Raw genomic sequence first — 24,582 nt, 5'->3', positions numbered from 1 at the left:
TTTAGGGGCTTCATATCAAAGGGGCTGAATACATATGCAAACACCACTTTTCCGTTTAAATGTTTTATTTATTTTTTGAATTCATTTCACTTCAGCACTTTTGAATACTTGTGTGTTAAGTCACAGACAATTTACACTTCATGACCAAAAGTATGAGGACACTGCTCGTCGAACATCTCATTCCAAAATCATGGGCATTAATATGGAGTTGGTCCCCCCCCCTTTGCTGCTATAACATCCTCCATTCTATTGGGGAGAAGAAGAAGAAGAAGAAAAATTCCACTAGATTGTGGAACTTTGCTGTGGGGACTTGCTTCCATTCAACCACAAGATCATTAGTGAGGTCGGGCACTGATGTTGGGCGATTAGTCCTGGCTCACAGTCGACATTCCAATTCGTCCCAAAGTTGTTCGATGGGGTTGAGGTCAGGGCTCTGTGCAGGCCAGTCAAGTTCTCCCACACCGATCTCAACAAACCATTTCTGTATGGACCTCGCTTTGTGCACGGGGGTATTGTCATGCTGAAAGAGGAAAGGGCCTTCCCCAAAGTTGGAAGTACAGAATTGTCTAGAATGTCTTATGCCGTAGTGTGAAGAGTTCCCTTCACTGTAACTAAGGGGCCTAGCCCGTACCATGAAAAACAGCCCCATTCCATTATTCCTCCTCCACCAAACTTTACAGTTGGGACTATGCATTGGGGCAGGTAGCGTTGTCCTGGCATCAGCCAAACCAAATTCGTCCGTCTGACTGCCAGATGGTGAAGTGTGATTCATCACTCCAGAGAACGCAACTCAACTGCTCCAGAGTCCAATGGCGGCGAGCTTTACCCCACTCCAGCCGACGCTAGGCATGGCGCATGGTGATCTTAGACTCGTGTGCGGCTGCTCGGTCACGGAAACCCATTTCATGAAGCTCCCGACTAACATTTATTGTGCCGAAGTTGCTTCCAGAGGCAGCTGGCAACTCGGTAGTGAGTGTTGCAACCTAGGACCGATAATTTTTACGCGCTACGCACTTCAGCACTCTGCGGTTCTGTTTTGTGAGCTTGTGTGGCCTACCACTTTACGGCTGAGCTGTTGTTGCTCCTAGAAGTTTCCACTTCACAATAACAGCACTTGACCGGCGCAGCTCTAGCAGAGCAGAAATATGACAAACTGACTTGTTGATAAGGTGGCATCCCTTTACGATGCCACGTTGAAAGTCACTGAGCTTTTCAATAAGGCCATTCTACTGACAATGTTTGTCTATGGAGATTGCATGGCTGGGTGAGCGATTTTATACACCCGTCAGCAACAGGTGTGGCTAAAAAAGCCAAATCCACTCATTTGAAGGGATGTCCACATACTTTTGTATATACAGTGCATCTTAATATATATATATATATATACACTGTATATTGAGAGGCCGAGTGTAGTGTAGGCCATTTCAAGACGCAGAGGGTTAAACCTTAGTCAGGATCTCATCTTAACCACCAATTATGGTCTCTGAAAGGTCTAGAGAGGTCGTAGGAGCGATTAGGTCTGCGGTGGTCCGACCGCATTATGGAGATGCAGGTTTAATGATCTGTAGGAACGGTGAAGGAATACCGATGGGATACAGAGGGAGAGGAAGTGAGATGGAGAGAAGGAATGACACGAAGGGAGAGGAAATGGAAAGAGGGGAAGAGAAGAAGAGAAGGAGAAAGAAAGAGAGATAGAAAGGAAATTAAAGAAGGAGAAGACAGAGAAAGAGGAGAGAGAGAGGGGGGAGAAGACAGAAAGAGGAGAGAGAGAGGGGGGAGAAGACAGAAAGAGGAGAGAGAGAGAGGGGGGAGAAGACAAAGAGGAGAGAGAGAGGGGGAGAAGACAGAAAGAGAAGAGAGAGAGGGGGAGAATAGAGAGAGAGGGGGGAGAAGACAGAAAGAGGAGAGAGAGAGGGGGGAGAAGAGAGAGGGGGAGAATAGAGAGAAAGAGGAGAGAGAGAGGGGGGAGAATAGAGAGAAAGAGGAGAGAGAGAGGGGGAGAAGACAGAAAGAGGATAGAGAGAGGGGGAGAAGACAGAAAGATGATAGAGAGAGAGGGGAGAATAGAGAGAAAGAGGAGAGAGAGAGTGGGGGGAGAAGACAGAAAGAGGAGAGAGAGAGGGGGAGAAGACAGAAAGAGGATAGAGAGAGGGGGAGAAGACAGAAAGATGATATAGAGAGGGGAGAATAGAGAGAAAGAGGAGAGAGAGAGAGGGGGGAGAAGACAGAAAGAGGAGAGAGAGAGAGGGGGGAGAAGACAGAAAGAGGAGAGAGAGAGGGGGAGAAGACAGAAAGAGGAGAGAGAGGAGAAGACAGAAAGAGGAGAGAGAGAGGGGGGAGAAGACAGAAAGAGGATAGAGAGAGGGGGAGAAGACAGAAAGATGATAGAGAGAGAGGGGAGAATAGAGAGAAAGAGGAGAGAGAGAGAGGGGGGAGAAGACAGAAAGAGGAGAGAGAGAGGGGGGAGAAGACAGAAAGAGGAGAGAGAGGAGAAGACAGAAAGAGGAGAGAGAGAGGGGGGAGAAGACAGAAAGAGGATAGAGAGAGGGGGAGAAGACAGAAATATGATAGAGAGAGAGGGGAGAATAGAGAGAAAGAGGAGAGAGAGAGAGGGGGGAGAAGACAGAAAGAGGAGAGAGAAAGGGGGGAGAAGACAGAAAGAGGATAGAGAGAGGGGGAGAAGACAGAGAGATGATAGAGAGAGAGGGGAGAATAGAGAGAAAGAGGAGAGAGAGAGAGGGGGGAGAAGACAGAAAGAGGAGAGAGAGCGGGGGGAGAAGACAGAAAGAGGAGAGAGAGCAGAAGACAGAAAGAGGAGAGAGAGAGGGGGGAGAAGACAGAAAGAGGATAGAGAGAGGGGGAGAAGACATAAAGATGATAGAGAGAGAGGGGAGAATAGAGAGAAAGAGGAGAGAGAGAGGGGGGGGAAGACAGAAAGAGGAGAGAGAGAGGGGGGAGAAGACAGAAAGAGGAGAGAGAGAGGGGGGAGAAGACAGAAAGAGGAGAGAGAGAGAGGGGGAGAAGACAGAAAGAGGAGAGAGAGAGGGGGGAGAAGAGAGAAAGAAGAGAGAGAGAGGGGGAGAAGACAGAAAGAGGATAGAGAGAGGGGGAGAAGACAGAAAGATGATAGAGAGAGGGGGAGAATAGAGAGAAAGAGGAGAGAGAGAGGGGGAGAAGACAGAAAGAGGAGAGAGAGAGGGGGGAGAAGACAGAAAGAGGAGAGAGAGAGGGGGGAGAAGACAGAAAGAGGATAGAGAGAGGGGGAGAAGACAGAAAGATGATAGAGAGAGAGGGGAGAATAGAGAGAAAGAGGAGAGAGAGAGGGGGATGAAGACAGAAAGAGGAGAGAGAGAAGGGGGAGAAGACAGAAAGAGGATAGAGAGAGGGGGAGAAGACAGAAAGATGATAGAGAGAGAGGGGAGAATAGAGAGAAAGAGGAGAGAGAGCGAGGGGGGAGAAGACAGAAAGAGGAGAGAGAGAGGGGGGAGAAGACAGAAAGAGGAGAGAGAGAGGGGGGAGAAGACAGAAAGAGGAGAGAGAGAGGGGGAGAAGACAGAAAGAGGAGAGAGAGGGGGGGAGAGTAATGCTGAATAAAGGGTAGGTCCAGGAAGTAGTTGTATATAGGCTGTGGGGTCGTAACCTGCTGATCTGCCTAGTGGTGAGTCCATAATGGGATTCCCGTCTCAGAGAGGAAGCTTCCGGTGACACACATCTACAGGGCAAAAAGTTTTCAGACCTCTTTGACTTTTTCCACATTTCGTGGAATAAATCGTTTTTTCCCCCTCATCAATCTACACACAATACCCCATAATGACATCACAATACCCCATAATGACATCACAATACCCCATAATGACAAAGAAAAATGTCTAAAAAAATAAAAACAGAAATACCTACCTAGATTGAACTCTTTGGCCTAAATGCCAAGCGTCAAGGGACTGGGAGACTAGTCCGAATCGAGGGAAAGATGAACAGAGCGAAGTATAGAGAGATCCTTGATGAAAACCTGCTCCAGAGCACTCAGGACCTCAGACTGGGGCGAAGGTTAACCTTCCAACAGCACAACGAACCTAAGCACACTGTGGACAGGAGAGAGGGGGAGGATGGGCTGTGGACAGGAGAGAGGGGGAGGATGGGCTGTGGACAGGAGAGAGGGGGGGAGGATGGGCTGTGGACAGGAGAGAGGTGGGGAGGATGGGCTGTGGACAGGAGAGAGGGTGAGGATGTTCATCTCAACTTAAATGAATGTCTCTTGTTCTCTGCTGTGTGTGTGTGTGTGTGTGTGTGTGTGTGTGTGTGTGTGTGTGTGTGTGTGTGTGTGTGTGTGTGTGTGTGTCCTCAGTCAAAGTGTGTGTGTGTGTTTAACTGTGTGTGTGTGTGTGTCCTCAGTCAAAGTGTGTGTTTAACTGTGTGTGTGTGTGTGTGTGTGTATGTGTGTGTGTATGTCCTCAGTCAGAGTGTGTGTGTGTGTGTGTGTGTGTATCCTCAGTCAGAATGTGTGTTTAACTGTGTGTGTGTGTGTGTCCTCAGTGAGGCCAGTGAGGATGCTGTCATGAGGAGAGGAGGGTCTCCGGTGAATGGAGGCAGTTCCTGTCCCGCTGCACTCCAAGTCCCTGCTGGTCTCCCTGTCTGGAGGGAATAAGAGCCAAGCACAGCTGGACTGCATGGGACCACAGCTAGCCTGGATGGCTCTGGTTGCAACTGGACCTGGCCTGAGTGAAGACCTCGTCTAAGTTGGTCTAATTTGGAGCCAAGTTTAGGTGTAGCCCCCATGCTGGAGCTGGTCTGAGAGGGTCTTTCTGGACCTGGTTTGGATGGTCAGGATGAGACCACCTCTCCTGCTGACTGCTGCCTTACTGGCTCTATGGACCGTTGCCCTGGTGACTGGAGACTACACATACACAGATACACACCAAGACAGAGCTGATGACAGCAACACAGGTGGACACAGAGACACCCAATCAGACTCCGGTATAGACGTGCCTCCAAAAGAATTCCTTCCGGAAACACAGACGGACACATATGATCAACATCCGGACACAAACCCAGACTCACACCCAAACTCCCATCCGGACGTACACGAACACCCAGACAGCCATCGTATCAGCAGCGGTCTGATGCAGTGTGGGGAGTACAGCAACGAGGTGTTGCCCAACGGTCAGTGTCGAGTCACAGCCACGCTGCCTCAGCTCCAACACCAGCGCTGCCCAGACATGTTTCGCTGCACTGACGAAGTGTCCTACTGGCTACAGGAGAACCAGGAGAGGAAACAGCAGCTGCAGGACCTCCAGGAGACCATCTCCCAGCTACAGGAGGAACTCCGTAGTCACAGGCACCGAATCAAGGTCCTGGAGCTACAGGTCAGTCACAGTTACATGAAACACATCGAGAGTTCTGGAGCTACAGGTCAGTCACAGCTACATTAAACACATCAAGAGTTCTGGAGCTACAGGTCAGTCACAGCTACATTAAACACATCAAGAGTTCTGGAGCTACAGGTCAGTCACAGTTAGAGTTCTAGAACTACAGGGGAGTCAGCGTTCTAGAACTACAGGGGAGTCAGAGTTCTAGAACTACAGGGGAGTCAGAGTTCTAGGACTGCATACTGTAGCTCTGGAGTGCATAGAGCTCTGGATCCACAAGTTGGTCAATGTGAAGTCACACCAGGCATGAAACATAGTAGCTTGTTCATGACCATTGATTATTTGTGTACAAATGAGAATTCATGGTACTCCTGCAAGCTATCAGAAAGTAAATGTACCTCACCCTACCCCACTGTCCCTACCTCACTGTCCCTACCCCACTGTCCCTACCCCACTGTCCCTACCCCACTGTCCCTACCCCACTGTCCCTACCCCACTGTCCCTACCTCACTGTACCTACCCCACTGTCCCTGCCCCACTGTCCCTACCCCACTGTCCCTACCCCACTGTCCCTACCCCACTGTCCCTACCTCACTGTCCTTACCACACTGTCCCTACCCCACTGTCCCTACCCCACTGTCCCTACCTCACTGTCCTTACCACACTGTCCCTACCCCACTGTCCCTACCCCACTGTCCCTACCTCACTGTCCCTACCCCTGTCACTGCCTTACTGTCCCTACCCCACTGTCCCTACCTCACTGTCCCTACCCCACTGTCCCTACTATCCCTACCCCACTGTCCCTACCCCACTGTCCCTACCCCACTGTCCCTACCTCACTGTCCCTACCCCACTGTCCCTACCTCACTGTCCCTACCCCACTGTCCCTACCCCACTGTCCCTACCTCACTGTCCCTACCCCACTGTCCCTACCCCACTGTCCCTACCCCACTGTCCCTACCTCACTGTCCCTACCCCTGTCACTGCCTTACTGTCCCTACCCCACTGTCCCTACCTCACTGTCCCTACCTCACTGTCCCTACCTCACTGTCCCTGCCTTACTTTCCCTACCCCACTGTCCCTACCCCACTGTCACTGCCTCACTGTCACTGCCTTACTGTCCCTACCTCACTGTCCCTACCTCACTGTCCCTACCCCACTGTCCCTGCCTCACTGTCCCTGCCTCACTGTCCCTGCCTCACTGTCCCTGCCTCACAGTCCCTGCCTCACTCTCCCTATCTCACTGTCCCTACCTCACTGTCCCTGCCTCACTGCCCCTACCCCACTGTCCCTACCCCACTGTCCCTACCCCACTGTCCCTACCCCACTGTCCCTACCCCACTGTCCCTACCTCACTGTCCCTACCCCTGTCACTGCCTTACTGTCCCTACCCCACTGTCCCTACCTCACTGTCCCTACCTCACTGTCCCTGCCTTACTTTCCCTACCCCACTGTCCCTACCCCACTGTCACTGCCTCACTGTCACTGCCTCACTGTCACTACCTCACTGTCCCTACCTCACTGTCCCTGCCTCACTGTCCCTGCCTCACTGTCCCTGCCTCACTGTCCCTGCCTCACTGTCCCTGCCTCACAGTCCCTGCCTCACTCTCCCTACCTCACTGTCCCTACCTCACTGTCCCTGCCTCACTGTCCCTACCCCACTGTCCCTACCTCACTGTCCCTGCCTTACTTTGCCTACCTCACTGTCCCTACCCCACTGTCACTGCCTTACTGTCCCTACCTCACTGTCCCTACCTCACTGTCCCTACCCCACTATCCCTGCCTCACTGTCCCTGCCTCACTGTCCCTGCCTCACTGTCCCTGCCTCACTGTCCCTACCCCACTGTCCCTACCCCACTGTCCCTACCTCACTTTCCCTGCCTCACTGTCCCTGCCTCACTGTCCCTACCCCCCTGTCCCTACCCCACTGCCCCCACTGTCCCTACCCCACTGTCCCTACCTCACTGACCCTACCTCACTGTCCCTACCTCACTGTCCCTACCTCACTGACCCTACCCCACTGACCCTACCCCACTGTCCCTACCTCACTGTCCCTACCCCACTGTCCCTACCCCACTGTCCCTACCTCACTGTCCCTACCTCACTGTCCCTACCCCACTGTCCCTACCCCACTGTCCCTACTATGCCTACCCCACTGTCCCTACCCCACTGACCCTACCCCACTGACCCTACCCCACTGTCCCTACCTCACTGTCCCTACCCCACTGTCCCTACCCCACTGACCCTACCCCACTGACCCTACCCCACTGTCCCTACCTCACTGTCCCTACCCCACTGTCCCTACCCCACTGTCCCTACCTCACTGTCCCTACCTCACTGTCCCTACCCCACTGTCCCTACCCCACTGTCCCTACTATGCCTACCCTCACTGTCCCTACCTCACTGACCCTACCCCACTGACCCTACCCCACTGTCCCTACCTCACTGTCCCTACCCCACTGTCCCTACCCCACTGTCCCTACCTCACTGTCCCTACCTCACTGTCCCTACCTCACTGTCCCTACCCCACTGTCCCTACCTCAATGTCCCTACCTCACTGTCCCTACTGCACTGTCCCTACCTCACTGTCCTTACTATCCCTACCCCACTGTCCCTACCTCACTGTCCCTACCCCACTGTACCTTCCTCACTATCCCTACCTCACTGTCCCTACCTCACTGTCCCTACCTCACTGTCCTTACCTCACTGTCCCTACCCCACAGTCCCTACCTCACTGTCCCTACCCCACTGTACCTACCTCACTGTCCCTACCTCACTGTCCCTAACTCACTGCCCCTACCCCACTGTCCCTACCTCACTGTCCCTACCTCACTGTCCCTACCTCACTGTCACTGCCTTACTGTCCCTACCGCACTGTCCCTGCCTCACTGTCCCTGCCTCACTGTCCCTGCCTCACTGTCCCTACCCCACTGTCCCTACCACACTGCCCCTACCTCACTGTCCCTACCCCACTGTCCCTGCCTCACTGTCCTTGCCTCACTGTCCCTACCCCACTGTACCTCACTGTCCCTACCGAACTGTCCCTACTTCACTGGCCCTACCCCACTGTCCCTACCTCACTGTCCCTACCCCACTGTCCCTACCTCACTGTCCCTACTATCCCTACCCCACTGTCCTTACCTCACTGTCCCTACCTCACTGTCCCTACCTCACTGTCCCTACCACACTATCCCTACCTCACTGTCCCTACCCCACTGTACCTACCTCACTGTCCCTACCTCAATGTCCCTACCCCACTGTCCCTACCCCACTGTCCCTACCCCACTGTCCCTACCTCACTGTCCCTACCCCACTGTCCCTACCCCACTGTCCCTACTATCCCTACCCCACTGTCCCTACCCCACTGTCCCTACCTCACTGTCCCTACCTCACTGTCCCTACCCAACTGTCCCTACCTCACTGTCCCTACCTCACTGTCCCTACCTCACTGTCCCTGCCTCAATGTCCCTACCTCACTGTCCCTACCGCACTGTCCCTACCTCACTGTCCCTACTATCCCTACCCCACTGTCCCTACCCCACTGTCCCTACCTCACTGTCCCTACCTCACTGTGCCTTCCTCACTGTCCCTACCTCACTGTTCCTACTGCACTGTCCCTACCTCACTGTCCCTACTAACCCTACCCCACTGTCCCTACCCCACTGTCCCTACCTCACTGTCCCTACCCCACTGTCCCTACCTCACTGTCCCTACCTCACTGTCCCTACCTCACTGTCCCTACCACACTATCCCTACCTCACTGTCCCTACCCCACTGTACCTACCTCAATGTCCCTACCCCACTGTCCCTACCCCACTGTCCCTACCCCACTGTCCCTACCTCACTGTCCCTACCCCACTGTCCCTACCCCACTGTCCCTACTATCCCTACCCCACTGTCCCTACCCCACTGTCCCTACCTCACTGTCCCTACCTCACTGTCCCTACCCAACTGTCCCTACCTCACTGTCCCTACCTCACTGTCCCTACCTCACTGTCCCTGCCTCAATGTCCCTACCTCACTGTCCCTACCGCACTGTCCCTACCTCACTGTCCCTACTATCCCTACCCCACTGTCCCTACCCCACTGTCCCTACCTCACTGTCCCTACCTCACTGTGCCTTCCTCAATGTCCCTACCTCACTGTTCCTACTGCACTGTCCCTACCTCACTGTCCCTACTAACCCTACCCCACTGTCCCTACCCCACTGTCCCTACCTCACTGTCCCTACCCCACTGTCCCTACCTCACTGTCCCTACCTCACTGTCCCTACCTCACTGTCCTTACCTCACTGTCCCTACCCCACTGTCCCTACCTCACTGTCCCTACCCCACTGTACCTACCTCACTGTCCCTACCTCACTGTGCCTAACTCACTGCCCCTACCCCACTGTCCCTACCTCACTGTTCCTACCCCACTGTCACTGCCTTACTGTCCCTACCGCACTGTCCCTGCCTCACTGTCCCTGCCTCACTGTCCCTACCCCACTGTCCCTACCCCACTGCCCCTACTTTCCCTACCTCACTGACCCTACCTCACTGACCCTACCTCATTGACCCTACCTCACTGTCCCTACCCCACTGTCCCTACCTCACTGTCCCTACCCCACTGTCCCTACCTCACTGTCCCTACCCCACTGTACCTACCTCACTGTCCCTACCCCACTGTCCCTGCCTCACTGTCCCTGCCTCACTGTCCCTACCCCACTGTCCCTACCTCACTGTCCCTACCTCACTGTCCCTACCCCACTGTCCCTACCCCACTGTCCCTACCCCACTGTCCCTACCCCACTGTCCCTACTATCCCTACCCCACTGTCCCTACCTCACTGTCCCTACCCCACTGTCCCTACCTCACTGTCCCTACCCCACTGTCCCTACCTCACTGTCCCTACCCCACTGTACCTACCTCATTGTACCTACCTCACTGTCCCTACCCCACTGTCCCTACCCCACTGTCCCTACCCCACTGTCCCTACCCCACTGACCCTATCCCTCCCCTGCGCTGACCCCCCCTTACCTTTTCTTTCTCCCCATCCCCCACTTCCCTAACCATCCTGATATCTTTCGCTCTCTCCCTATTTCTCCAGGTGATAAGTCCTCCTTAACCTTGCACGCTAAAAGGATTAGACAGCATCCTGCCCCAGTCCCACGTTCTGCCCCAGTCCCACGTGCCTCTCTACCCCTGTCAGAGTGCCCCTCCCTGGGGTTTCACTCCTCCATACTCCCCCTGGCTGTATTTGGCAACTGGGTTTGGTGCTTACAGGAAGTACAGGCTACATACAGTACAGCAGGAAGTACAGGCTATATCAGCAGCAGGAAGTACAGGCTATATCAGCAGCAGGAAGTACAGGCTATATCAGCAGCAGGAAGTACAGGCTTTATCAGCAGCAGGCAGTACAGGCTATATCAGCAGCAGGAAGTACAGGCTATATCAGCAGCAGGAAGTACAGGATACATACAGTACAGCAGGAAGTACAGGCTACATACAGTACAGCAGGAAGTACAGGCTATATCAACAGTAGGAGGTATAGGCTATATCAGCAGCAGGAAGTACAGGCTATATCAACAGCAGGAGGTATAGGCTATATCAGCAGCAGGAGGTACAGGCTATATCAGCAGCAGGAAGTACAGGCTATATCAACAGCAGGAGGTATAGGCTATATCAGCAGCAGGAAGTACAGGCTATATCAGCAGCAGGAAGTACAGGCTATATCAGCAGCAGGAAGTACAGGCTTTATCAGCAGCAGGAAGTACAGGCTATATCAGCAGCAGGAAGTACAGGCTATATCAGCAGCAGGAAGTACAGGCTTTATCAGCAGCAGGCAGTACAGGCTATATCAGCAGCAGGAAGTACAGGCTTTATCAGCAGCAGGAAGTACAGGCTATATCAGCAGCAAGAAGTACAGGCTATATCAGCAGCAGGAAGTACAGGATACATACAGTACAGCAGGAAGTACAGGCTATATCAGCAGCAGGAAGTACAGGCTATATCAGCAGCAAGAAGTACAGGCTACATACAGTACAGCAGGAAGTACAGGCTATATCAGCAGCAGGAAGTACAGGCTATATCGGCAGCAGGAAGTACAGGCTATATCAGCAGCAGGAAGTACAGGCTATATCAGCAGCAGGAAGTACAGGCTTTATCAGCAGCAGGCAGTACAGGCTATATCAGCAGCAGGAAGTACAGGCTATATCAGCAGCAGGAAGTACAGGATACATACAGTACAGCAGGAAGTACAGGCTACATACAGTACAGCAGGAAGTACAGGCTATATCAACAGTAGGAGGTATAGGCTATATCAGCAGCAGGAAGTACAGGCTATATCAACAGCAGGAGGTATAGGCTATATCAGCAGCAGGAAGTACAGGCTATATCAACAGCAGGAGGTATAGGCTATATCAGCAGCAGGAAGTACAGGCTATATCAGCAGCAGGAAGTACAGGCTATATCAGCAGCAGGAAGTACAGGCTATATCAGCAGTAGGAAGTACAGGCTATATCAGCAGCAGAAAGTACGGGCTACATACAGTACAGCAGGAAGTACAGGCTATATCAGCAGCAGGAAGTACGGGCTACATACAGTACAGCAGGAAGTACAGGCTACATACAGTACATCAGGAAGTACAGGCTACATACAGTAAAGCAAGAAGTACAGGCTATATCAACAGTAGGAGGTATAGGCTATATCAGCAGCAGGAAGTACAGGCTATATCAACAGCAGGAGGTATAGGCTATATCAGCAGCAGGAAGTACAGGCTATATCAGCAGCAGGAAGTACAGGCTATATCAGCAGCAGGAAGTACAGGCTATATCAGCAGCAGGAAGTACAGGCTATATCAGCAGCAGGAAGTACAGGCTATATCAGCAGCAGGAAGTACAGGCTATATCAGCAGCAGGAAGTACAGGCTATATCAGCAGTAGGAAGTACAGGCTATATCAGCAGCAGAAAGTACGGGCTACATACAGTACAGCAGGAAGTACAGGCTATATCAGCAGCAGGAAGTACAGGCTATATCAGCAGCAGGAAGTACAGGCTATATCAGCAATAGGAAGTACAGGCTATATCAGCAGCAGGAAGTACAGGCTATATCAGCAGCAGGAAGTACAGGCTATATCAGCAGCAGGAAGTACAGGCTACATACAGTACAGCAGGAAGTACAGGCTACAGCAGCAGCAGGAAGTACAGGGTACATACAGTATGGTAGGAAGTACAGGCTACATTCAGTACAGCAGGAAGTACAGGCTACAGCAGCAGCAGGAAGTACAGGCTACATACAGTATGGTAGGAAGTACAGGCTACATTCAGTACAGCAGGAAGTACAGGCTATATCAGCAGCAGGAAGTACAGGCTACATACAGTACAGTAGGAAGTACAGGCTACAGCAGCAGGAAGTACATGCTACATTCAGTACAGCAGGAAGTACAGGCTATATCAGCAGCAGGAAGTACAGGCTACATACAGTACAGTAGGAAGTACAGGCTACAGCAGCAGGAAGTACATGCTACATACAGTACAGCAGGAAGTACAGGCTACATACAGTACAGGAGGAAGTACAGGCTACAGCAGCAGCAGGAAGTACAGGCTACATACAGTACAGCAGGAAGTACAGCATACAGCAGCAGCAGGAAGTACATGCTACATGCAGTACAGCAGGAAGTACAGGCTACATACAGTGCAGCAGGAAGTACATGCTACATACAGTACAGCAGGAAGTACAGGCTACAGCAGCAGGAAGTACAGGCTACATACAGTACAGCAGGAAGTACAGGCTACATACAGTAGAGCAGGAAGTACAGGCTACATACAGTATGGCAGGAAGTACAGGCTACAGCAGCAGGAAGTATAGGCTACATACAGTACTGCAGGAAGTACAGGCTACATACAGTACAGCAGGAAGTACAGGCTACAGCAGCAGCAGGAAGTACAGGCTACATACAGTACAGCAGGAAGTACAGGCTACATACAGTACAGTAGGAAGTACAGGCTACCGCAGCAGCAGGAAGTACAGACTACATACAGTACGGCAGGAAGTACAGGCTACAGCAGCAGGAAGTACAGGCTACAACAGTACAGCAGGAAGTTTGGGCTACATACAGCAGCAGCAGGAAGTATGGGCTACATACAGTACGGCAGGACGTACAGGCTACATACAGTACAGCAGGAAGTGCAGGCTACATTCATCAGCAGTGGGAGATATAAGGTAGTGGAACGATCTCCATACTTTTTTAGACACCTTTCCCCGAGGTACAGCTTTCTGAATCTATCCCTAGGACAAGCCACAGTTTAGTTCTTACAGGGATGTGGGTACTAGGGCCAAAGACGATAACCTATTTCTCTCTCTCTCCTTCCTTCCCTCACTCTCTCTCTACCCTCTCTCTCTCTCCTCTCTCTACCCTCTCTCGCTCCTCTTTCTCCCTTTACTCTTTCTCCTCTCTCTCTCTCTTTACCCCCTCTCTCTCGGTCTCTCCTTCCCTCTCTCTCTCCCTCCTCTCGGTCTCTCCTTCCCTCACTCTCTCTCTACCCTCTCTCTCTCTCCTCTCTCTACCCTCTCTCGCTCCTCTTTCTCCCTTTACTCTTTCTCCTCTCTCTCTCTCTTTACCCCCTCTCTCTCGGTCTCTCCTTCCCTCTCTCTCTCCCTCCTCTCGGTCTCTCCTTCCCTCTCTCTCTCCCTCCTCTCGGTCTCTCCTTCCCTCTCTCTCTCCCTCTCTCTCGGTCTCTCCTTCCCTCTCTCTCTCCCTCCTCTCGGTCTCTCCTTCCCTCTCTCTCTCCCTCCTCTCGGTCTCTCCTTCCCTCTCTCTCTCCCTCCTCTCGGTCTCTCCTTCCCTCTCTCTCTCCCTCCTCTCGGTCTCTCCTTCCCTCTCTCTCTCCCTCCTCTCGGTCTCTCCTTCCCTCTCTCTCTCCCTCTCTCTCGGTCTCTCCTTCCCTCTCTCTCTCCCTCCTCTCGGTCTCTCCTTCCCTCTCTCTCTCTCTTTACCCTCTCTCTCTCGGTCTCTCCTTCCCTCTCTCTCTCCCTCCTCTCGGTCTCTCCTTCCCTCTCTCTCTCCCTCCTCTCGGTCTCTCCTTCCCTCTCTCTCTCCCTCCTCTCGGTCTCTCCTTCCCTCTCTCTCTCCCTCCTCTCGGTCTCTCCTTCCCTCTCTCTCTCCCTCCTCTCGGTCTCTCCTTCCCTCTCTCTCTCCCTCCTCTCGGTCTCTCCTTCCCTCTCTCTCTCCCTCCTCTCGGTCTCTCCTTCCCTCTCTCTCTCCCTCCTCTCGGTCTCTCCTTCCCTCTCTCTCTCCCTCCTCTCGGTCTCTCCTTCCCTCTCTCTCTCCCTCCTCTCGGTCTCTCCTTCCCTCTCTCTCTCCCTCTCTCTCGGTCTCTCCTTCCCTCTCTCTCTCCCTCCTCTCGGTCTCTCCTTCCCTCTCTCTCTCCCTCCTCTCGGTCTCTCCTTCCCTCTCTCTCTCCCTCCTCTCGGTCTCTCCTTCCCTCTCTCTCTCCCTCCTCTCGGTCTCTCCTTCCCTCTCTCCTTCCCTCTCTCTCTCCCTCCTCTCGGTCTCTCCTTCCCTCTCTCTCTCCCTCCTCTCGGTCTCTCCTTCCCTCTCTCCTTCCCTCTCTCTCTCCCTCCTCTCGGTCTCTCCTTCCCTCTCTCTCTCCCTCCTCTCGGTCTCTCCTTCCCTCTCTCCTTCCCTCTCTCTCTCCCTCCTCTCGGTCTCTCCTTCCCTCTCTCCTTCCCTCTCTCTCTCTTTCCTCTCGGTCTCTCCTTCCCTCTCTCCTTCCCTCTCTCTCTCCCTCCTCTCGGTCTCTCCTTCTCTCTCTCTCCCTCCTCTCGGTCTCTCCTTCCCTCTCTCCTTCCCTCTCTCTCTCCCTCCTCTCGGTCTCTCCTTCCCTCTCTCCTTCCCTCTCTCTCTCCCTCCTCTCGGTCTCTCCTTCCCTCTCTCTCTCCCTCCTCTCGGTCTCTCCTTCCCTCTCTCTCTCCCTCCTCTCGGTCTCTCCTTCCCTCTCTCCCTCTACTCTCTCTCTCTTTCCTCTCTGTCATGAGATGGTCGCCTCGCTTTGAATACTATCTAGTATTTAGTTTTTGTATTATGTATTATTATGTATTATTTCTTGCATTGTTACCCCAGTAAATCTTAAGACTTATTACATATAGCCGGGAAGAACTATCGGATATAATAGCGGCGTCAACTTACCAACATTACGACCAGTAATAAGACTTTCCTGAAGCGTATCCTCTGTTCGGACCACCACCCAGGACAATGGATCTGATCCCAGCAGCCGACCCAAAACAACGGCGCCGCAGAAGAAGGCAGATGGAGCGGCCTCCTGGTCAGGCTCCGTAGACGGGCAGATCGCTCACCATTCCAGAGTATACTACACGCCAACTCACTACTCGCCAATGTCCAGTCTCTTGACAACAAGGTAGATGGAATTCGAGACAGGGTTCCCTTCCAGAGAGACATCAGGGATTGTAACATTGGTATTTTTTATTTATTTCACCTTTATTTAACCAGGTAGGCTAGTTGAGAACACCTTTATTTAACCAGGTAGGCTAGTTGAGAACAAGTTCTCATTTACAACTGCGATCTGGCCAAGATAAAGCAAAGCAGTGTGACATAGACAACAACACAGAGTTACACATGGAGTAAACAATAAAATAAACAAGCCAATAACACAATAAACAAGTCAATGACACAGTAGAAAAAAGAAAGTCGATATACAGTGTGTGCAAAAGGCATGAGGGTGTAGGCAATAAATAGGCCATAGGAGTGAATGATTACAATTTAGCAGATTAACACTGGAGTGATAAATGAGCAGATGATGATGTGCAAGTAGAGATACTGGTGTGGAAAAGAGCAGAAAAGTAAATAAATAAAAACAGTATGGGGATGAGGTAGGTAGATGGGGGGAGGGGGGGGGTATTTACAGATAGACTATGTACAGCTGCAGCGATCGGTTAGCTGCTCAGATAGTTGATGTTTAAAGTTGGTGAGGGAAATAAAAGTCTCCAACTTCAGCGATTTTTGCAATTTGTTCCAGTCACTGGCAGCAGAGAACTGGAAGGAAAGGCAGCCAAATGAGGTGTTGGCCTCATTCATTCTCTTTCTCAGCTCATTCTCAGTTCAGCCACCGGGCTTCTCCATGGATCGCACCGACAGAGATAAATACCTCTCTGGGAAAAGGAAGGGCGGGGGTGTGTTTCTTCATGATTAACGACTCATGGTGTAATCATAACAACATACAGGAACTCAAATCCTTCTGCCCACCCGACCTAGAATTCCTCACATATTACCTTCCAAGAGAATTCTCGTCAGTTATAGTCACAGCTGTGTACATTCCCCCTCAAGCAGTTCCTTTAGATGGCCCTAAAGGAACTTCACTGGACTCTATGTAAACTGGAAACCATAAATCCTGAGGCTGCATTTATTGTAGCTGGGGATTTTAACAAAGCAAATTTGAGAACAACACTGCCTAAATTCTATCAGCATATTGATTGCACTACGCCCGGGGGTAATACACTCGACCACTGCTACTCTAACTTCCCCGATGCATACAAAGCCTTCCCTGCACTCCCTTTGGAAAATCCGACCACGATGCCATCTTGCTCCTACCATCTTATAGGCAGAAACTCAAACAGGATGTACCAGTGACTAAACCATTCAACTCTTGTCTGACCAATCAGAATTCACGCTTTGAGATTGTTTCGATCACGCGGACTGGGATATGTTCCGGGCCGCCTCAGAGAATAACATCGACCTATATGTTGGCTGGATGGATCGTGTCATTTGCCGTGGATGGATGGCGGCATTCAAACAAAACTGAAAGCGCGAACCACCGCATTTAACCATGGAAAGAGGTCTGGAAATACTGAATTTAGACAGTGTAGTTCTTCTCTCCGCAAGGCAATCAAACAAGCGAAATGCCGGTACAGGGACAAAGTGGAATCACAATTCAACGGCTCAGACAAGAGACGTATATGACAGGGTCTACAGGAAATCACGCAAGAACTGCACCCCACCCCCCCCCCCCCCTCCTTCTCCGTGGCCGACGTGAGTAAAATATTTAAACGTGTTAACTCTCGCAAGGCTGCTGGCCCAGACGGCATCCCTAGTCACATCCTCAGAGCATATGCAGATCAGCTGGCTGGTGTGTTTGGGGACATATTCAATTGCTCCCTAACCCAGTCTGCTGTCCCCACATGGTTCAAAATGGTCGCCATTGTTCCTGTACCCAAGAAGGCAAAGACAACTGAACTAAATGACTACCGCCCCGTAGCACTCACTTCTGTCATCATGAAGTGCTTTGAGAGACTAGTCAAGGATCATATCACCTCCACCCTACCTGACACCCTAGACCCACTTCAGTTTGCATACCGCCCAAATAGGTCCACAGATGACGCAATCGCCATCACACTGCCCACTGCACACTGCTCTATCCTATCTGGACTAGATAATACCTAGAATGCTGTTCATTGACAACAGCTCAGCATTCAACACCATAGTACCCTCCAAGCTCATCATCAAGCTGGAAGCCCTGGACCTCAACCCCGCCCTGTGCAATTGGGTCCTGCACTGTCTGACGGGCCGCCCCCAGGTGGTGAAGGTAGGAAACAACATCCCCAACTCGCTGACCCTCAACACTGGGGCCCCACATTGGTACGTGCTCAGACCCCTCCTGTACTCCCTGTTCACCCACGACTGCATGGCCATGCACGTCTCCAACTCAATCATCAAGTTTTCAGACGACACAACAGTAGTGGGCTTGATTACAAACAATGATGAGACATTCTACAGGGAGGAGGTGAGGGCCCTAGGAGTGTGGTACCAGGAAAATAACCTGTCACCTAATGTCAACAAAACAAAGGAGATGATCGTAGACTTCAGGAAACAGCAGCGTGAGCACCCCCCTATCCACATTGAAAGGGACAGCAGTGGAGAAAGTGTAAAGTTTTAAGTTCCTCAGCGTACACATCAACGACAAACTGAAATGGTCCCCCCACACAGACAGTGTGGTGAAGAAGGCGCAACAGCGCATCTTCAACCTCAGGAGGCTGAAGAAATTTGGCTTGTCACCCAGAACCCTGACTAACTTTTACAGATCCACAATCGAGAGCATCCTGTCGGGCTGTATCACAGTCTGGAACGGCAACTGCTCCGCCCACAACCGTAAGGCTCTCCAGAGGGTGGTGCGGTCTGCACAACGCATCACCGGGGACAAACTACCTGCCCTCCAAGACAACTACAGCACCCGAAATCACAGGAAGGCAAAAAGATCATTAAAGACAACAACCACCCGAGCCACTGCTTGTTCACTCCGTTACCATCCAGAAGGCGAGGTCAGTACAGGTGCATCAAAGCTGAGAAGGAGAGACTGAAGAACAGCTTCTATCTCAAGGCCATCAGACTGCTAACAGCCATCACTAACTCAGAGAGGCTGCTGCCTACATGGAGACCCAATCACTAGCCACTTTAACAAATGGATCACTAGTCAATTTAAACAAAGCCACTTTAAATAATACCCCTTTAATAATGTTTACATATCTTACATTACTCATATTATGTGTATATACTGTATTTTATACCATCTATTGCACCTTGCCTATGCCACTCGGCCATCGCTCATCCGTATACTTACATGTACATATTCTCATTCACCCCTTTAGATGTGTGTGTATTAGGTAGTTGTTGGGGAATTGTTAGATTACTTATTAGATATTACTGCTCTGTCGGAACTAGAAGCACAAGCATTTCACTACACTTGCATTATCATCTGCTAACCATGTGATTTGATTTGATCTCTCTCTCCCACTGCTGGCTTGCCTATAAAGCTAAGTAGGGTTGGTCCTGGAAGTAGTGTTGCAGGGCCAGTAGGGGGCACTCTTTCTCTGGTTTTCAGATCAAATCCCAATGTCCCAGGTCAGTATTGGGGACATTGCCCTGCGTAGGGTGCTGTCTTTTGGATGGGATGTTAAAATGGGTGTCCTGAATCTCTTGTGGTCATTCAAAATCCCATGGCACTTATCATAAGAGGTTTTAACCCTGCCTTTCTGGCTAAATTCACAACCTAGCCACCTAATCGTCCCCTAATTCCTAATTGACAACATATCACTCCTCACCTGTCCACCTGGTAGCTGATATGTGGTGAGCGTTCTGGCGCAAATTAGTTGCCAATTTGAGGGTATTTTCATCCATATCAGGTGAACAGTTTAGAAATTACAGCACTTTTTTGTACATTTTAGGGGAGAAAAAGTATTGAGAGGGAAGGACAGGATATGTTTCTAAACACTGCTACCATGATTACGGATAGTCCTGTATGAATCATGCATAATGATGAGTGAGAAAGTTACAGAAGCACAAATATCAGACCCCTCTAAAAATGCTAACCTCCCCTGTTATTGTAATGGTGATAAGTTTAGCATGTCTTGGGAGTATGATATGAAATGCTAACCTCCCCTGTTATTGTAATGGTGTGAGGTTTAGCATGTCTTGGGGGTATGATATGAAATGCTAACCTCCCCTGTAATTGTAATGGTGAGAGGTTAGCATGTCTTGGGGGTATGATATGAAATGCTAACCTCCCCTGTAATTGTAATGGTGAGAGGTTAGCATGTCTTGGGGGTATGCTATGGAATGCTAACCTCCCCTGTTATTGTAATGGTGAGAGGTTTAGCATATCTTGAGGGTACGTTATTTGTGTCTGTAACTTTCTCTTTCATCATTATTCACGATTCATTCAAGATTACCCGTTACCATGGTTGCATCCACATTCATGTAGACGTGTTTAGAAACATGTTCTATCCTTATTTACAATAAAAGTGACTCCAAAATGCACAATACATTATTTATCATTAATTTCTATTGGGCACAAAATAATCTGAAATACAACCTAAATGAGCAGCAACTGCATCCAACAAATTTGAAGAGTCGCAAGTTTGATGTAGTCATTGCGTGCTATATACAGTATACAGTATACAGTATACATATACAGTACCAGTCAAAAGTTTGGACACACCTGCTCATTCAAGGAGTTTTCTTTAATTGTACTATTTTCTACATTGTAGAATAATAGTGAAGACATCAGAACTATGAAGTAACACATATGGAATCATGTGGTAACCAAAAAAAAGTGTTAATCAAATCAAAATATATCAAAAAATGTTGATTGTTCAAAATAGTCACACTTTGCCTTACTGACAGCTTTGCACACTCTTGGCATTTTCTCAACCAGCTTCACCTGCAATGCTTTTCCAAAAGTCTTGAAGGAGTTCCCACATTTTCTGAGCACTTATTGGCTGCTTTTCCTTTACTCTGCTGTCCAACTCATCCCAAACAATCTCAATTGGGGTGGGTGGTTGTGGAGGCCAGGTCATCTGATGCAGCACTCCATCACTCTCCTTCTTGGTCAAATAGCCCTTACACAGCCTGGAGGTGTGTTGGGTCATTTTGTCCTGTTGAAAACAAATGATAGTCCCACTAAGCGCAAACCAGACGGAATGGCGAATGGCTCCAGAATGCAGTGGTAGCCATGTTGGTTAAGTGTGCCTTGAATCCTAAATAAATCAGACAGTATCACCAGCAAAGTACCCGCACACCTCCTCCTCCATGCTTCACGGTGGGAACTAAACATCCGTTCACCTACTCTGCGTCTCACAAAGACACGGCGGTTGGAAACAAAAATCTCAAATTTACACTCATCAGACCAAAGGACATATTTCCACCGGTTTAATGTCCATTGCTCGTGTTTCTTGGCCCAAGCAAGTCTTGTCTTCTTATTGGTGTCCTTTAGTAGTGGTTTCTTTGCAGCAATTCGACCATGAAGGCCTGATTCACGCAGTCTCCTCTGAAAAGTTGATGTTGAGGTGTGTCTGTTACTTGAACTCTGTGAAGCATTTATTTGGGCTGCAATTTCTGAGGCTGGTAACTCTAATGAACTTATCCTCTGCAGCCGAGGTAACTCTGTGTCTTCCTTTCCTGTAGCAGTCCTCATGAGAGCCAGTTTCATCATAGAGCTCGATGGTTTTTGCAATGCCACTTGAAGAAACGTTTAATGTTCTTGAAATGTTCAGGATTGACTGACAATGTCTTAAAGTAATGATGGACTGTTGTCATCATAGCGCTTGATGGTTTTTGCGACTGCACTTGAAGAAGCTCTAAAAGTTCTTGACATTTTCCGGATTGACTGACCTTCATGTAATGATGGACTGTCGTTTCTCTTTGCTTATTTGAGCTGTTCTTGCCATAATATGCATTTATAGGGCTATCTCCTGTATACCACCCCTACCTTGTCACAACACAACTGATTGGCTCAAATGCATTAAGAGGCACACCTTTTCATTGAAACGCATTCCACTTCATGAAGTTTGTTGAGAGAATGCCAAGAGTGTGCAAAGCTGTCATCAAGGCAAAAGGGTGGCTACTTTGAAGAATCTCAAATATGAGGAAAAAAGACTGCTCTTGTTACTAGTATCACTGCTCTGGCTAGTGTCACTGCTCTGGCTAGTACCACTGCTCTGACTAGTATCACTGCTCTTGATAGTATCACTGCTCTGACTAGTATCACTGCTCTTGATAGTATCACTGCTCTGACTAGTATCACTGCTCTGACTAGTATCACTGCTCTGACTAGTATCACTGCTCTGGCTAGTGTCACTGCTCTGGCTAGTGTCACTGCTCTTGATAGTTTCACTGCTCTGGCTAGTATCACTGCTCTGGCTAGTGTCACTGCTCTGGCTAGTACCACTGCTCTGACTAGTATCACTGCTCTTGATAGTATCACTGCTCTGACTAGTATCACTGCTCTTGATAGTATCACTGCTCTGACTAGTATCACTGCTCTTGATATTATTACTGCTCTTGATAGTATCACTGCTCTGACTAGTATCACTGCTCTGACTAGTATCACTGCTCTGGCTAGTGTCACTGCTCTGGCTAGTGTCACTGCTCTTGATAGTTTCACTGCTCTGGCTAGTATCACTGCTCTGACTAGTATCACTGCTCTGACTAGTATCACTGCTCTTGATAGTATCACTGCTCTGACTAGTATCACTGCTCTTGATAGTATCACTGCTCTGACTAGTATCACTGCTCTGACTAGTATCACTGCTCTTGATAGTATCACTGCTCTGACTAGTATCACTGCTCTTGATAGTATCACTGCTCTGGCTAGTGTCACTGCTCTGGCTAGTGTCACTGCTCTTGATAGTTTCACTGCTCTGGCTAGTATCACTGCTCTGGCTAGTATCACTGCTCTGGCTAGTGTCACTGCTCTTGATAGTTTCACTGCTCTGACTAGTGTCACTGCTCTGACTAGTGTCACTGCTCTGGCTAGTGTCACTGCTCTGACTAGTGTCACTGCTCTGACTAGTGTCACTGCTCTGGCTAGTGTCACTGCTCTTGATAGTTTCACTGCTCTGACTAGTGTCACTGCTCTGGCTAGTGTCACTGCTCTTGATAGTTTCACTGCTCTGACTAGTGTCACTGCTCTGACTAGTGTCACTGCTCTGGCTAGTGTCACTGCTCTTGATAGTATCACTGCTCTGACTAGTGTCACTGCTCTGACTAGTATCACTGCTCTGACTAGTATCACTGCTCTGACTAGTATCACTGCTCTGACTAGTGTCACTGCTCTGACTAGTGTCACTGCTCTTGATAGTATCACTGCTCTGACTAGTATCACTGCTCTGACTAGTATCACTGCTCTGACTAGTGTCACTGCTCTTGATAGTATCACTGCTCTGGCTAGTGTCACTGCTCTTGATAGTATCACTGATCTGACTAGTGCCACTGATCTGACTAGTGCCACTGCTCTGACTAGTATCACTGCTCTGACTAGTATCACTGCTCTGACTAGTGTCACTGCTCTTGATAGTGTCACTGCTCTTGATAGTATCACTGATCTGACTAGTGTCACTGCTCTTGATAGTTTCACTGCTCTGGCTAGTACCACTGCTCTGACTAGTATCACTGCTCTGACTAGTATCACTGCTCTGACTAGTGTCACTGCTCTTGATAGTGTCACTGCTCTGGCTAGTGTCACTGCTCTTGATAGTATCACTGCTCTGACTAGTGTCACTGCTCTGGCTAGTGTCACTGCTCTTGATAGTGTCACTGCTCTGACTAGTGTCACTGCTCTTGATAGTGTCACTGCTCTTGATAGTTTCACTGCTCTGACTAGTACCACTGCTCTGACTAGTGTCACTGCTCTGACTAGTGTCACTGCTCTGGCTAGTTTCACTGCTCTGGCTAGTATCACTGCTCTGGCTAGTGTCACTGCTCTTGATAGTGTCACTGCTCTGACTAGTGTCACTGCTCTTGATAGTGTCACTGCTCTTGATAGTTTCACTGCTCTGACTAGTACCACTGCTCTGACTAGTGTCACTGCTCTGACTAGTGTCACTGCTCTGGCTAGTTTCACTGCTCTGGCTAGTATCACTGCTCTGGCTAGTATCACTGCTCTGGCTAGTACCACTGCTCTGGCTAGTATCACTGCTCTGGCTAGTACCACTGCTCTGGCTAGTATCACTGCTCTGACTAGTGTCACTGCTCTTGATAGTTTCACTGCTCTGGCTAGTATCACTGCTCTGACTAGTGTCACTGCTCTTGATAGTTTCACTGCTCTGACTAGTGTCACTGCTCTGACTAGTGTCACTGCTCTGGCTAGTTTCACTGCTCTGGCTAGTATCACTGCTCTGGCTAGTGTCACTGCTCTGGCTAGTATCACTGCTCTGGCTAGTATCACTGCTCTTGATAGTGTCACTGCTCTTGATAGTGTCACTGCTCTGACTAGTGTCACTGCTCTGACTAGTGTCACTGCTCTTGATAGTGTCACTGCTCTGGCTAGTGTCACTGCTCTTGATAGTGTCACTGCTCTGGCTAGTGTCACTGCTCTGACTAGTATCACTGCTCTGGCTAGTGTCACTGCTCTGACTAGTGTCACTGCTCTTGATAGTGTCACTGCTCTGGCTAGTGTCACTGCTCTGGCTAGTGTCTGCTCTTGATAGTGTCACTGCTCTGGCTAGTGTCACTGCTCTGACTAGTGTCACTGCTCTTGATAGTGTCACTGCTCTGGCTAGTGTCAGTGCTCTGGCTAGTGTCACTGCTCTGGCTAGTGTCACTGCTCTGACTAGTGTCACTGCCCTTGATAGTGTCACTGCTCTGGCTAGTGTCACTGCTCTGACTAGTATCACTGCTCTTGATAGTGTCACTGCTCTTGATAGTGTCACTGCTCTGACTAGTGTCACTGCT

The 24,582-nt window shown here is 50.1% G+C and overlaps 1 protein-coding gene across 1 annotated transcript in view; it reads left to right on the top strand.

Moving 5' to 3' along the window:
- LOC110517356 (angiopoietin-related protein 7) overlaps positions 1-24,582 on the top strand; it is a 38,283-nt gene that overhangs the window by 2,314 nt on the left and 11,387 nt on the right. The window contains exon 2 of the mRNA XM_036962285.1: positions 4,531-5,360. Coding sequence (XP_036818180.1) covers positions 4,815-5,360 — 546 coding nt within the window. The 5' untranslated portion in view covers positions 4,531-4,814. The remainder of the gene's footprint in view (positions 1-4,530; positions 5,361-24,582) is intronic.

This window comes from Oncorhynchus mykiss, chromosome 25, assembly GCF_013265735.2.
Source record: "Oncorhynchus mykiss isolate Arlee chromosome 25, USDA_OmykA_1.1, whole genome shotgun sequence".
Classification (NCBI taxonomy): Eukaryota; Metazoa; Chordata; class Actinopteri; order Salmoniformes; family Salmonidae; genus Oncorhynchus; species Oncorhynchus mykiss.
Note: the sequence above shows the minus strand (reverse complement) of the source record. Positions and strands in the feature narration are given on the sequence as shown.